Source organism: Sus scrofa, chromosome 1 (assembly GCF_054392235.1).
Source record: "Sus scrofa isolate SSC_HxYL_T2T_F1_AM1 chromosome 1, Sscrofa_HxYL_maternal_Yorkshire_Landrace_v2.0, whole genome shotgun sequence".
Lineage (NCBI taxonomy): Eukaryota > Metazoa > Chordata > Mammalia > Artiodactyla > Suidae > Sus > Sus scrofa.
Genome location: NC_139383.1, coordinates 267,924,133 through 267,938,746, shown reverse-complemented (window position 1 = coordinate 267,938,746; position 14,614 = coordinate 267,924,133). Strand labels below are relative to the sequence as shown.

Genomic DNA, 14,614 nt, shown 5'->3' with positions numbered 1-14,614 from the left:
GGTAGTGACAATAAAAAGGAACAGGTAATCAGATTTATTTGGAGACTTATGGCTAGCCTGAGAACCTGTAAAAGAGGAAAGAGAGAAGGTTCTAATTGGAGTGGCTGGACAGTCTAACCCACTCTGTTGAACAACTCCATAAAAGAAGATGACGGCTATCATTTATTGGGTGTGCCAAAATACTGGGTATTTTAACATCTGTCCAGGATACCCATCCTGGAGGCAGGGCTTATTGCCATCATTTTCCAGGAGAGGAAGTGTTAAAGGACTTGCCCATGGCTACTTGTAATAAGCTGGAACTGGAAGATAAGCAATGCTGTAGGTTAGTGGTTTTTAGAAAGTGTTCCATAGATTCATGAATTTTGCAATTGCATATAGGTTAGGCGAGGGGATAAAGCCTGTTTTCCAGGCCCACAAGCTTGCTTCAGCCAGAGCAGCTGCTTTTTGATCTATTTTAAAGTCTTGCATGTAAGACTTTATCTGAATAATGGCATTGCCACTTAAAAAGAGAAAACAACAACTAAAAAAATACCAAAAAAAAAAAAAAAGTGCTGTAATTGAGCAAATTAGTTTCCTGGGGCTACACGCTGCAATGTTGTCAATATGGTAGATAATTGAAAATTGACTGTACTAAGCACAACCTAAACTATTCACATCAAGGGAACAAAAACGTTCAGACCACATTTATTTCCATTCTGAGCCAACAGATACCTGCTACACTTGAGGACCAAGGCATGAGTGTGGTTTGGAGATGGGTTAGGTCTAAGTGCCGAATGCCAACAGCGACAGCACTTCCTTCCAAAAGCACAGGCAGTTAGGAGTCCTGGCATTGTTTATATTAAGCCAGCCTGCAGCACCATTTCTCCGCTGCAAACCCTGTGCCAAAGGCCTCAAACACCATTACTGCCTCAGCAAGTCCCCCTCTGACAGCAAAGATAGATCTCCTGCTGCCAGGTGCTACAACAGATAAAGTGGCTCTAATAACTGGTGGAGTCAATTCGCGATGCATTCTTAATTGGATCAATTTCCTCTCAATTATACAGTCTTTGAAAATCGGATGCAATTTCATAATCAGAACGTGGGGCTTTTCTCCAGGTGAAAAGCACAAGACAAACTAGTTTGACATCATTTTAATTAGCTTCTTTCCTATGCTTTGTCAGCTATCACAACAGAAGCCAAAAAAGCACCACCACCACCAAAAAGCAGTTTTGAGAAGCTTGGCTTAGTAGAATCTGCTCTGTGAAAGCCAGGTAATAGTTCTTTGGCTTGTCATCAGCCCTGCACCCAAAGAGCAAGATATGTTGCTTGTTAAACACCAAAGCCTGAGGAACCTTGTCACAAATTCCCTCACCCACTTCAGGTCTTCCTGAAATCACAAATTCCTTCCTCTTTTGAACTGTAATTATAAGGATAAAGCAGGTGGAGGCTGAGTTTAAAACAGGGTGCTGGTGACTGCAGACCTTGGAGGCTGATTCCATACACAGGTTATGTGGGAGTAGGATCTGGATTAACTTGACATAATGGTACTTTTGGCTGAATGGTGACCTAGGTAGATTCTTACCATCCTCAAAGGATGGAGTGTCAGGTGTGGAAACAAAGCAGCAGATACCACCCCCACCTCCCAAATCCCATATTTAATGAAAAGACACGAACACCAGTGATGAAGAAACAGTTATCAATCATTTAATGCTTGATAGAGGAATGGAAATAAATCCCCAAACCAAATATGATGCACTCACTTGAGGAAAATACAGAATAAGGACCCCACAGTTTTAATGATGAAAATGAGATGTGTCCCCCTCTGCACTGTGTTGGCCCCAGCCTGTGTTGTACAATTCCACAGACAGCTCTTAGCACAGGTCAGTGGAGAGAGGTAGTATGAAAAACGATGAGCTCTAGAGACTACCCAACAGTGTCTTTTGACTATAAAAGCATTTATTTCTGTTTATTCCCATTTTCCTATGCTTTGGCCTAATTCCAATCCATATGCTCCTTTGAAAGGCTAGCAATTTCCAGGCTAAGGCCTTCAATACCAGCCGACAAGGGTCAGTCCGTCCTCTGTCACTGCCACAACTGGAGACCAATCCAAGATAGCACAGACCCCCCCAGAGCTGAGAGGCCCTGCTTCCCAGAGGGACTGTATGTCTCCCTTGGTGGCACTAAGTGAAAGGTGCTCTGACCCGAGACATCATGCCACAGGGATAGGATGTCTGAAGTGTCACTGAAAGGTGCAGCAGGTCCCACTGGAGCATGCATGCTAAATGCAGCAGAGCTGAAGAGAAAGTCACAGATGGAGTGTATATCAATAAGGGAGGAAATAATGGACCAGAGTGGTCAAAGCCAAAAGAGAGAAAAATCAACAAGGATTCAATACAAGGGCAAATTTCAAATACAGGGGCAAAAGGCTACTGAAGCCCTGGAAGTGTCTAGGTTCTACTCAAACATCGGCTAACCTCATATCGTGTCCTATTTAGGGCAGTGCATCTGTTAAAGCTCTAAACTTAGGGAGGAGATAATGCAAATTAAAACAAACAAACACACTAAAAGAGACAGAGCTTCTAAACTTCTAGGACTAGCCAGCTGGAATCAGGACACAGGCCAAGTCTACGCTACAGTACCACCAACCACCAAGGAATGAGGGAAGGGAAGATGGCTGAGGAGCACAAGAAACTGCTATCACTCAGCCCCCTAAGGGGTAGAATATCTTCTCAGATGGTAGCTGTAAATCTTGATGCAATGATCCCAACAGTCCAAGACCAGCAGCTGCCCCTTAGGAGTGAGGGCGATGCCCACTGGACAGGTGAGCCCCTCTCGGATAAGGACACTATAGCCGCCCCCCTTGGGGAAGTGGAGAATCTCCTTGCGACTGCTGTCAGCCACGATGAGATCCCCACGCGCATCCACACACATGCCGGCGATACAGCGGAAATCCTCGTTCTCTGAGAAGAAGTGGCTGATCTGGCGACCCAGCTGCCCGTCGGGGCCCACGGAGCCAATGGAGAAGCCGCCCTCCAGGTGGTGCTCATTCTGCCGATTCTCCAGATTAAGGCCCAAGCCCTGGGTGAAGTAGACGGTGCCCTCGGTGTCGCAGGTCACAAACTTGGGCCGAACGGCACTGCACAGGCAGCTGTACTTGACCACCCCTGCTCCTCGGTCAACAGTGAAGCACCAGAGCTTTCCACCCTCCACATCAGTTACCACGAACTGGCCGGATGGAAGGGCTGTGATGCCCCAGGGCTTGCTCAACTGGCTCCTGTGACAGGCCACGCAGTGGCCATCCAAGGTGTACACCTTGAGGGAGTTGTCATAGCTGTCAGTCACACCGATCAGCCCGTGGCAGTTCATGGCCACTGAGAGAGGAGTGAGATTGGGCAGATCAGCCCCAAGGAAGCTCAGCACAAAGCTATCGATGCCGCTGGGGCTGCGGCGGATCTCCTTCAAGAAGCCTTTGCGGGTAAAGACTTGTATACGGTAGTTGCCTCGGTCAGCGACCAGCACCTCGCCTTGACCAGTCACGTAGAGGCTGACCGGAAGGTTGAACATGCCTGGAGTGCTGCCTTTGGCCCCCATCTTCTTGAGAAAGAGGCACTGCTGGATGCTGGCGGCTGTCTCGGCTCCCCGCTGCTTAGCAGGCGAGGCCCTCGGGCTGGCAACTTCCTCGGGGCTCATGTCCATCTCTGTAAATGTCACAGAAGTAGAGGCAGCAGAAGCCGCAGCCTCCATGGCCCAGGAGTCTTCCATGTTGACTGTCCGGGGCTTCTTAACCGCCTGCCCGATTTGGAGTGGGCCCACGTGGCCGACCTTGAGGAGCTCCACGTCCTGCAGGGTCAGCTCGTGGGGCAGGCTGGCGGTGAGCTCGGGCTCCTCCTCGTCCGCCGTCTCTTCCAGGAGCGCCACATCCGCCTGCTTGATCTTGGCCAGGAAGTAGTCACAGCGGGACACAGCCTGCACCTCTGCGATGTTGAGCAGGTAACTCTGCTCCTCCACCACTTGACTGTTGGACTTTTCAACCTCAGCCAAAGAGCCTGTGAAGAACTTCCGAGAGCGAGCCAGCTCCTCCTGGACCCGGCGCTCCTCGTGCCCGTACTCCTGGAGAACGGCTTTATACCGTGCCTGCAGGTCCTTGGAGACACCTTCCAAGGCCACCTTCCGCCGCTGCAGCTCCCCCATGAGCTCCCGTAGACGGGCCAACTTCTCTCCAAAGTCCCGGCGCCGCTCCTCGGCGGCCTCTTTGACAGGGAGCGTGCAGTGGCCGGGAGGCTGGTGGTCCGCCTCCCGGCAGGGCTCACATAACACCACGCCGCAGCTCCGGCAGAACTGCCGGGGCAGCCGCCGCCCGCAGGCCCGGCACATGAGCAGCCCCACGGCCTCGCTGAGCCCAGCCGTGTCAATGATCTTCAGCACGGTCAGGTTGTCCGTCAGCTGGCTCAGGCTGGTTATGCGGGTAATCTTACTGCAAAAGGGACAGCGCACGCCGTTGATGCTGCTGGCCAGCAGCTTCTCCAGGCACTGGCGGCAGATGGTATGGCCACAGTGCAGGAGCTTGGGCCGCAGCTGCTCCTCTGTGAAGGACTCCATGCAGATGGGGCATTCCAGCACTTCCCGGAGGGCATCCAGGTTCAGGTGAGAGGCTGCGGCTGCAGCCATTGCTCTTCCTGTGAAGGGGCTGCTAGCACAGCCCAGGACTGAACAGCCTAGTGTACATGCTCCAGAGGGCCAAGTCCTGCTAAAGAGAAAAAGAAGCCATTATTCCCCGCCTCCATGAGTTAACGCACTCAAGAAACGTGTAGAGAATGGCTCCCATCACTCATTCAGTCGCTGACTTATTTAATAAGTATTTACTCAAATCCATTCCGTGTTAGCTGACGGTACTACAAGGGGAAACTAAGTGCTGCATGAGTGGGTGAGACTTCAGGTTCTAGAGTCTCTGATACTAGTTATGTGACCTTAAGGAAGTAACTTAAACTTCCCCAAACTCAGCTGCCCCATCACTCACCTATAAAGTTTAAATAATAATGATGTCTACTTTATATGTTTTAGGGAAGGATTAAATAATATGATGCACTTAGTATAGCACTTGGAAAGCAGTATGCTTCCTAAATGTTAGTGATCATTTTTTTTTTTAAAGTCTACAACTCATACTTTATATTAGGAGAAAAGCACAGAAAAAATAAGTTCAGGAGAGGATTATATACAAGGTTCTGCAGGAACGCAGTGAATGGAGGAACAGATTCTGCCCAGAGGAACTAGAGAAGGCTTCCGAGAAGCACACTCCTGAGATGTCTTTAAAGCACAAGGCAATGAGGGATAAAAGCATTTTAAGCAAACATCACTGTGTGAACAAAAGCATGGAGGTTTTTATTTTATTGTGTTACATAGAGTCTATCATGTCATATTTGGGGTCCTAGGAATCAAATACAGAAACAGAAAATTAATGATGTTTAGCTTTAGGTGATCAGCAAAACATTAGGTAGAAAAATCACATGTATTTCTCTTTCATCTGTCCTCCTATTTACTCACCTACCAACCTATCTATCTAAGTATCATGTATTGTACTAGATTGATAATAAGGTTTCTCAGGACACAAATCCTGCCCTTCAAATGTTCAAACTTTAGGAAAGAAAACAAGACATGTAGGTAAATAACAGTCAAGACAGAAAGTAATATCATAAACAGGTTATAGACTAAGTCTGACAGAGGTGAAGAGACAGTCACTCTAGTTGGAGGGAAACAGGATTTTGTGAGGGGAGATGGCATTTGATAGGGTCCTGGATAGATGCACAGATATGTGGAAATGGGGGGAAAAGGCTACCAGGCAAAAGGGCAGTCTTAACAAAGGCTGAAAAGCAAGGGAAAGGACAAGAACTTCAGTGTATTAGAAAGAAACTCTCTGAGTGAGTTTCCTCTTCTGTAAAATGAGAATACCGCCATTAGAGGCTAATGCAAGGATTAAATGAGATCATATATGTAATGTATAAAATTCTGATTTAGCTTAGCACCAAAAAGTTTTAAATAAAATTTAGTTCTCTTTCCTCTCATCCTTAGGTTAAAATTGTAGGAGAGGAGTTCCTGTTGTGGCTCAGCAGTAATGAACCCAACTAGTATCCATGAGGATGCGGGTTCAATCCCTGGCCTCACTCAGGGCATTAAGGATGGGGTGTTGTTGCCGTGAGCTGTGGTATAGGTCGCTAACGCAGCTCGGATCTGGCATGGCTGTGGCTGTGGTGTAGGCCGGCGGTTGTAGCTCTGATTCGACCCTTAGCCTAGCAACTTCCATATGCCATGTATGAGGCCCTAAAAAAAGCAAAAAACAAAAAACAAAAAAAAAACACGTGGAAGAATACAGGGGGATTAGAATAACTGGTTTGGAAAGGGAAACTGGGGAATGATTATGTCATCAGAGCCAAAGTGAGACCTGGGAACTTCATTCTGATGAGCACTGAGAAGCAAAGCATGTTTTGGAGCAGGGAACTAAAATGATTAAGTGGAGTGGGGGGAAAGGGCAGAGAAACTAGTTTGGAAGATACTGCAAAACTGCCTGGTGGAGGTTATGGGGAGCCTAAACTAGGGAGCAGGTGGTGGAAATGGAAACAAGATGCATTTGGGCAGTATTCCATAAGTACAATCACCAAGATCTGTCAGCTGAGTGGATTAGGGTGGGGAAGTGGTGGAGCTAAGAAAGCCCAGATGATTTGAAAAATGGCAGTGCCTTATTAGGAGAGTATATTTTGGGCCTGAAACACTCCCTCCTACAAGCAGTCCATGCCATGAATTCTCCCTCCTCCTTGATCCACATATGCTCATGAAGTAGAACCACAGAGATCTCAGTGCCCTGCTGCCTTATGTCAATGTCAAAGTCTATCCCCAAATTAGAAAGGGTGGATCTAGCAAGGTGAGGCACATGGATAAATTCAGCACTTCCTACGTGCAAATCCTACAGCTGCACCTGCACAGGCTCGTGATCTGCAGATGGTCAACCATCCAGGATAAGGAGGAGGAGGGCAAGTTAGCTTGGGTTTTAAGGACAATGCAGCAAGCTGAGAAAAGCTCTGCAAATGTCATCAATTCTTTCTCCACCCACATAGAAGAAGGGGCGTCAGTTCAGAGATACATACTGCAGAGTTTTCCCATAGTTTGCCTTGCCTCACAGTCTGATAAACATTCTGTAGCAGATTTGCACAATGTGCCTTGAGTCAATCTCACTCCCTTCAACTAGAAGGGAAAGAGTACACATCTGGTGCCTACTATGTGCTGGATAGCATGCTAGATGCTCCACGTACCTAATCTCATTTAACCTTCATAATGACCCTATGATGTACTGTTTTTTATGACCCTATTTCAAAGATGAAGAAGCTAAAGCTCAGAAAAACTGGCTCAAGGCCACATGATGCAAACATAGTGGAACCGTGCAGTACGGATATCTTTAGCTTTTTTAACTCAATATTACTTCAAGACTTTTTTTTTTAAACTATCGTATAACACATTGATATTGTTCTCTAGACCATACTCTGGGAAATGCTGCCTTATAGCATAGAATTTTCTCCATAATTAAGAAAGAATAATAACAATGTGATTTAGCTGCCACAGAGTAGGTTAGGTTGATTTATTAGTTGAGTGACCCACTCCCACATGCCATCCCTACAACCTATTATGACTCAAATCCATACCTCAACAAAATAACACATTACCACCTATCATGAACCTAGAAGCTGTGAATGCTGACTTCTTCAATGTCATGGGTCTGGGTGCAATGGTAGAGAAATACTGTTAGAAACCCCCACTCAGGATCCATACAAACCTCCTCCAGTTCCAAACCAAGAGCTTCAGTTCTCTCTTCCATCATCTGGGACAACAGACTGAGGGCAACGTTTGGAATTTGGTTCCAGAGCATGTTACCTTATAGTGCGAGGGACATCTGTTCCTCCCAGAACTGGCACTGCACATCAGATAATTCAACAAGTCTGCCAACTTGTAAAATTACCAGCAAATTCTTTCCCAGTTTTCTGGAATATCATACCACCTCCTACAATTAAAAGGCTCCCTGCCTCCCTGTTTAAGCCATCCACTTTAAAAAAATGAATATACTATGCCCACATCTATTCCCCAAATAATCTCAGCGGTCTGCAGCTTCACTAGGCTCCCTTTGGCAGAAGAGAATGTCAGGGATTCCTGTCCTAAAGCTGCCGTGCTTTGCCAGGAAACATGAGTTCCCATCGCTAAAGCATCAGGCACGGAGTTAGCCATAGACCTGGAAAAAGCCTGAACTGTGTCTCCCATTTCCACGACCTGGGAGCACTTCTTTCATCAGAAGCCTAGCCTGATAAGCAGCTATGTGACAGGCAGATACAGCCCCTCTCTTCCAGAAAGATACAGCTGGTCATTACTTGTTAATATGAAGAAAGATTCAGATGGGAAGTCAGTTTGAGCTCAGTTTCCCTGAAAAGACAGATGTGTGAAAGGAACTGTCTTATTATCCCAAGTCTTTAAGTTAGCTGCCCATTTTCTGCCAGTTAAAAACAATCAGAATGAACCCCCCACATGTTGTTTACAATTTTGGCTGCCTTCCTGATACCTTGCATGTATTTCCTGTTGTGTACTTTGCACTGTCAACTCTTGACCCCTCACTTCAACTCACCTTAGTTTACTCCCGCCTAATTCCTTTGATCTCATGCTTAAGCCTCTGCACTCCATACTGATACTAGCCCTGCTGTGATTCAGCTCCAGATGAAAATCCACCCGGTAAGCTGTGTTTTCTCCAGCTGCCCTAAGACTCAGGAAAATTCTATAGTCATACCCTAGTCTGATCTAGCTGCTTCTGGCACCACCAGGCTTTCCCCAGTCCATGATAAAAATAACAAGAGTAAGAGAACAAAAACAAAACCCAAAAAACCCACATACATTGAAATCAGAGCTGGCATCAAATCAGCATGTCATTTACATGTTGTGGGACAGTAGGCAAGTTATTTTAACCTCACTAAACCTGTTTTATTACTTTATAAAAAGGTTATAATGATAACTGGGCATAATGCCTATGAAGTGCTTAGCCTGGAAGAGTTCTCTTGTGGCAGAGCAAGTTAAGGATCCAGCACCAGGTTGCTTCTGTGGCACAGGTTCAGTCCCTGGCCCAGGAACTTCCACATGCTGCGGGTGCAGCCAAAAAACAAACAAAAAAAAGTGCTTAGCCTGGAAACTGGTAGATATGCAATGAAAAATTGCTATGTATGGTATTTCTGGTAACAAGTGGGAACAGTATTAATAATATAACAACTAGTACTAGTATTAACAAAGCACTCAGTTTACAAACTGCATTTTGAAAGGATGAGGAATCTTTCCTTTCATGGCATAGAACAGCACATAAAGATTAATAAAAGAACCGGTCAGCTTTGAAGGAATTTGACTGAGGACACTAGATATCCATGTTAGAAACTTATAGGCAAATGAATTCACAACATCTCTTATCCAGAAAATGCCAAGTGAGACATACAATTAACTATTCAATAAAAAATAGTTTTTAGTTGTAGCAGGAGCAGCAGCTGTGGTGGTGGAGGGACCAATGGCAAAGAATGAACAGGCACTTTTCAAGAGGCAGACAGTACCCAAGATATCAGACAGTACATTTCAAAAATTAAAATTTTGAACATTCCCTGGAGACTATTTTCCCTGACCTCAGAACCAAAGGATTACAGATGACCTAAGGTTTCAGACTCCACCCAGTGTTCGAATCCCCATCATGGGATAAGTTCTCTAGATGTCTCCATCCCTTTACCTCTGTTAGCCCCTTGGGGAGCTTAGGCTTTGGGCAAAACTGGAAGACTTTAAGCAATTAATTAAACAAAAATCTGTAGTGACTGAACACCTACTATGAGTCCAGCCCCAAGAAAACACTGCAGATATAATTCTGAGCAAAAGCAGACAGAACAGAGCTCTTCAGGTAAAAACTAGAAAACATAAAAACAGTACCTGCATTACCTTTCACAGGGCCCATCCTAGTACTGATGCACTCCCCTGGTTTGACTGGGTTTCTCTTGCAAGGCTTATCACATTTCTTTTCATGACAGCTTTCTCAACTTTATTTATCCCTCCAACATTTGAATAGAATGTTAATCAAAGGCATAACCATCTCCCTGCCACTAATGGTCACTCTCTGGGAGTGGCTAGCAGGACTGATTTTAAGAAAGTCAGTGAGGTCCTCATCTGACACTCACCTAGTTCTCTGGATGGGAGTGGGTTCTGAACATTTGATTACTCGGGGCATTTAAGGTCCCTGGGAACTGCTAAGATAAACTCCATAAGTAGGGGCTTATGAGGAAATGCAGGCATGACCCCAAAGCTGTACCAGTCTGGGACACACACAAAACACTCAGAAGGGCATATCTGTGGGAGAGAAAACTTTAGCTAAAACATGTAGAAGGTAGGTTAAATCCATAATCCAGTTTTCTGGAAAAACATGTCTTCCTCCCAAACCGCAGGACCGAGAAAGGACCCCTTGCATCTTCCACAAACATGTGTGATGCTGCCAGTGTGACTCAAAGAATATAGGACAAGGGGAAAATCAACAGCTTCTCAGGGGACCTCTAACTCATCTCGACCCACTCAACTCTCAGTTCATTTCTCTGCATACAACACATGTTCACTTAATCATGGGATTCTGATTAAAGGATCAGGAAGCAGATCCTGGGAAAGGCACAAGAGAGGATGGGAATTTGGGACAGACTGCTGGGGGGTGCTCAGGTTCACAGAAATTTGTCAAAGCAACATTCAGTCCCCTTCCATCATCACCTTCCTCTCATAATTAAACTACCATTTACTGAATTCCAGGCACCTTTATGTATTATCTCTTATTCCCATAATATCTATGTGAAGTATGTTATTCCTCCTTTATAAATAAGGAAGCCAGGCTCAGAGAAGAGGAACCTGACCAAGGTCTCAAAGCTGCTAAGTAGTAGAAATGAGATTCAAATGCAGGAATGTCAACTCCCAGCCATAAAAGCACACCCACTCAAAAGACGTATTACAGTTCCCTAACTGAATCAGCTCCTACTAGCTCCAGGCACTCCGGCTGAGAGGCTGGTAAAGGCACCTGCGAATGATCTTAAAATCTGATTGTTCTACCAGAAGGACCTAAAGGAGATAGTGTCAGAGAGGCAGGGCATCAGTGTGCGTGGACATCACCCACTTCAAGGACCTTGTGAACTCTTGACTGCCAACCACTGCCCTCTCCTGACATGGGTATATGGGCTCTCAAGTATAGGCAACGTCTTTCTACTAAAAATAATGTAATTTACAAGTCAGATCTGGGCTCACATCCCTGCTTTGCCGTGTGCTATGGAGCCTTGGGTAAATCATTTAACCTATTTGTTTTCTCATCTGTAAAATGTGTAATAGCACCTAGACTGTTGTCAGGGTCACTGGCAAGATTAACTGAGATAATGCACATAATAAGTACTCAATAAATGGTAGCTATTCAAGTTTTCAATAAGATCGAGGCTGGTAAGGGCAAGTACTTGTCCAAGATCACCTAATAACTCAGCAGCAGAAGAAGGATTTTGGACTTCAAGTCTGTGATTCCCAAACTGATTGAATTTCTATTGCTCATTTCCTTAGGTATGTGTGTGGATATTCCAGCTAAATCTTTGGCCTTCTCATGCAGTCCTACTATGTTTCTAAACTGGTCTCAGCAATGCTGTAGCTAGTCCTGGAGTTGACAGAGCAAATGCTGTTAGTCTGTCCCATGTTTCATTAGAGATCATTCAGAACAGGAGTTATTTTCCAGAGTATGGATGCCTTCAACCTCAGTCCCTGCTATGAAGTGTTTCTTTCAAGCCAATGGCCTTCATACCTCATGCTCTAGTGCACCTCAGCCTGCCTGCTAACTTCAAACCCTTCTCCTTATCTACCCACTGATCCTGGTCTAAGAGCAAATCGAGAACACAGTTCAGGGCTACTCCCTACCTAATCAGATTTATTCCCCTTAGAGTTCAATTTGATATTCAGTGATGCTCACTGGAGAATCCTTTCATTAGAGGGGAATGGGCTGAGATAGAGATAGTTAAGAGTAAGCAGGCCCCAGCAAGGAAAAAGCAGGAAAGAGGCAATATACAGGGTTATAGAGATCTGAATATGAGTGTAGCTTTGCCATGTCTAGCTATGGAGCATTAGACAAGTCACTTTCTAAGCCTTACTTTCCTTAAGTGTAAAACTGGATATAGTGGAGCCTACTTAGTAGGGTGGCTACGAAAACTGATTAAGAAAGGAGATGCAAAATTTTTAAATTACTGAATTTTGAGCACTTACTATGCACCAGGCACTAAGCACTCTGATTTACTTCACAATAATCTATGCTATAGGTCCTGTTATTAATCTCATATTACAGATGAAGAGCCAAGCACAGGGAAGTTAAATAACTAAATCAAGACACAGAGAGAGAGAGCGCGAGAGAGAGAGAGAGTGAGCATGTGTGCACCAAGATCTGAGGCCAGGATATCTGACTCTAGGGCACAGCTGCTCAACTTTGGCACTACTGACATTTTGGGCAGGATACTTCTTTGTTATGGGGGCTGTCTAGCACACCTTAATATGTTCAACAGCATCCCTGGTGTCCACCTACTGGAGTACCCAACACCCCAAGTGTGCCAACCAAAAATGCCTCCATGCACTGACTAATGCCCTCTGGGGGACAAAAATACTGCCAGTTAGGAACCATTTCTTCAGAACTTGGCACAGGACTAAATGTTCAATACATCTGAGTTCCCCTTTTTTGGTTACTCTCCTGGTCCAAACACCTCATTCACAGAGCCCCTGTAATGGACCTTATGTAGGATTACTTATATCACTGATAAGGACAATAAGACCTGAGAACATGTTCCAGCCATCTCCTGGAGGTCTCACAGACTACCTGTCACCACAGCTTGGAGGGACAGGCAAAGGGGAGCTTGGACAAGACCTTGAATAGTCTCCTGTTTTATGATCCCATTGACCACTCTCTTCTCCCAGGCCTCCCACTTTCCGCAGGTTCGGGGTTCAGAGTGAAGTTAGTGGAAGAGCCATGGCAGCCTCACAATAAGGGATCTGCGGTTAGTAAGTGAGGGAGAGTCCGCCCCTCACAGGGAAAGCCAGGCTCTTTCAGGAGCCCTGATCTCAGACTTAGGACTTTACTGCCAAATGCCTGAACTCTGCTAAACTTCATATACTCATATACAGTGTCATACATTACTTCTAGGTCCTTGGGTCCCCAGACCCTGTGCTTCCCATGCAGAGACTTCAAGAAAATGCCTTTAGCAGCCCGACACCAATCCACAACTCTAGTCAGTCTCTTCATTCTGACGTCCGATTGGTACATCTCCACCCTGCCTTTCAGCTTTTCCTAACCCCATCACCAACTCAACACAGAATCCCAGCCTTCTGGGCTCTATATGGCACCCCCCCCCAGTTCCTCACTCATGTGCCCAAATCTCTGTGACCTGTTTCCAAGTCTCTGTGGCCTTCAGCCCTGCATCACACCTTAACACCCCCATCCCACACATTGGATCTGTGCACTCCCTCAATCTCAGCCCCCCTCCCCTGCATTCCATCAGGACCCTGCCCCTGCCTTTAATCCATGCTCCTTCTTCCTTTACCCACCCCCGTCATGTGTCACTTCAAAGCTTAGCCAGGCCTCTTCTTTTTCTAAGGAGATGAGACACAGCTTCCCACTGATCTCCCGCAAGAATTCAGACCAAATTCCACTCGGGAAAACGCTTCCTCCCAAGCAATTAGGTTAGTCCTGGACCCTGCTTCCTCTGATCTCAGATCTTTCCCCCCAAAGCCTAATGCCCCTGGATTCTCTCAAATCTGAGATTCTGCACCTCAAGTCTCATCAGGGCTCCCCAATCCCTCCATATTTCCGAGATTCTGCACCTCGGATCCCTCCAGGGCCTTGAGATCCCCTCCCATCTTCCAGATGCCGCTGCACCCGTCTCTCAGGGCCCCACATTACCTCATACCTCCCAAGATGCTGCACCGTGAATCTTCTCAGAGCCGCTAGCTCTCCGCCCCGGCGGCACCTCTTCCGAGCTCCTCAGCCCCCTCGAAGCCCTACTGAGCCTGCCCCTCACGGCCCCACCCCCACCCCGGTCCTGCCTCTCTGATCCGGTCCCCAGACCCTGCCGTTATGCCTCGAACCGGCCGCCCGCACAGCTCCCGCCCAGCCGCTCAGCCGCTGCCAGCGACTCGGGCCACGATCCCGCGTCCCCCACCCTCCATCCCGCCCCCTACCTGACCGGCCGCGGCTCCGACGCGTCCACCGCTGCCAGCCCACCCGCCCGCCGGCCTCTGCGCACGCGCGGACGCGCACGCCTTAGCGGGCGCCAATTCGCAAAGCCGCCTGTCCGTCACTACGCCCCGCCCCCCGAGCCTGGCTGGGGTTTGTAGGCTGGCGGGCCGAGCTCGCGGCCCAGCCGTTGGTCGCGGCGATTCTTCGGGTCAGGATTCAGTGCTTTAGAAATACGTAATTCTGATTTCTGTCCCCATGGTAAGGTTAGAGGAAATGAGACGAAGGAGGCCCACCCAAGCTCACGCAGCGAGTCGGGAGCTAAACCAGAACTCATATGTCTGGCTCCAACCTGTACGCTAGTAC

The 14,614-nt window shown here is 46.8% G+C and overlaps 2 protein-coding genes across 15 annotated transcripts in view; one reads left to right on the top strand and one right to left on the bottom strand.

The window, feature by feature from the left end:
• Positions 1-14,614, top strand: part of ASTN2 (astrotactin 2) — a 915,666-nt gene that overhangs the window by 672,262 nt on the left and 228,790 nt on the right. The window lies entirely within an intron of this gene.
• TRIM32 (tripartite motif containing 32) lies at positions 1,662-14,312 on the bottom strand. Of its 6 annotated transcripts, none has more exons than XM_005660379.4 (2): positions 13,976-14,312; positions 1,662-4,726 (listed from the first exon to the last, which is right to left on the bottom strand). In XM_005660379.4, exons 1-2 carry the CDS (start codon positions 13,978-13,980, stop codon positions 2,689-2,691), a joined length of 2,043 nt encoding a protein of 680 aa, XP_005660436.2. In that variant the 5' UTR covers positions 13,981-14,312; the 3' UTR covers positions 1,662-2,688. The 6 variants fall into 6 exon arrangements, with proteins under 6 accessions (XP_005660436.2, XP_005660437.2, XP_005660440.2 ...); XM_005660380.4 differs by having other exon boundaries at positions 1,662-4,723; XM_005660383.4 differs by having other exon boundaries at positions 13,983-14,312.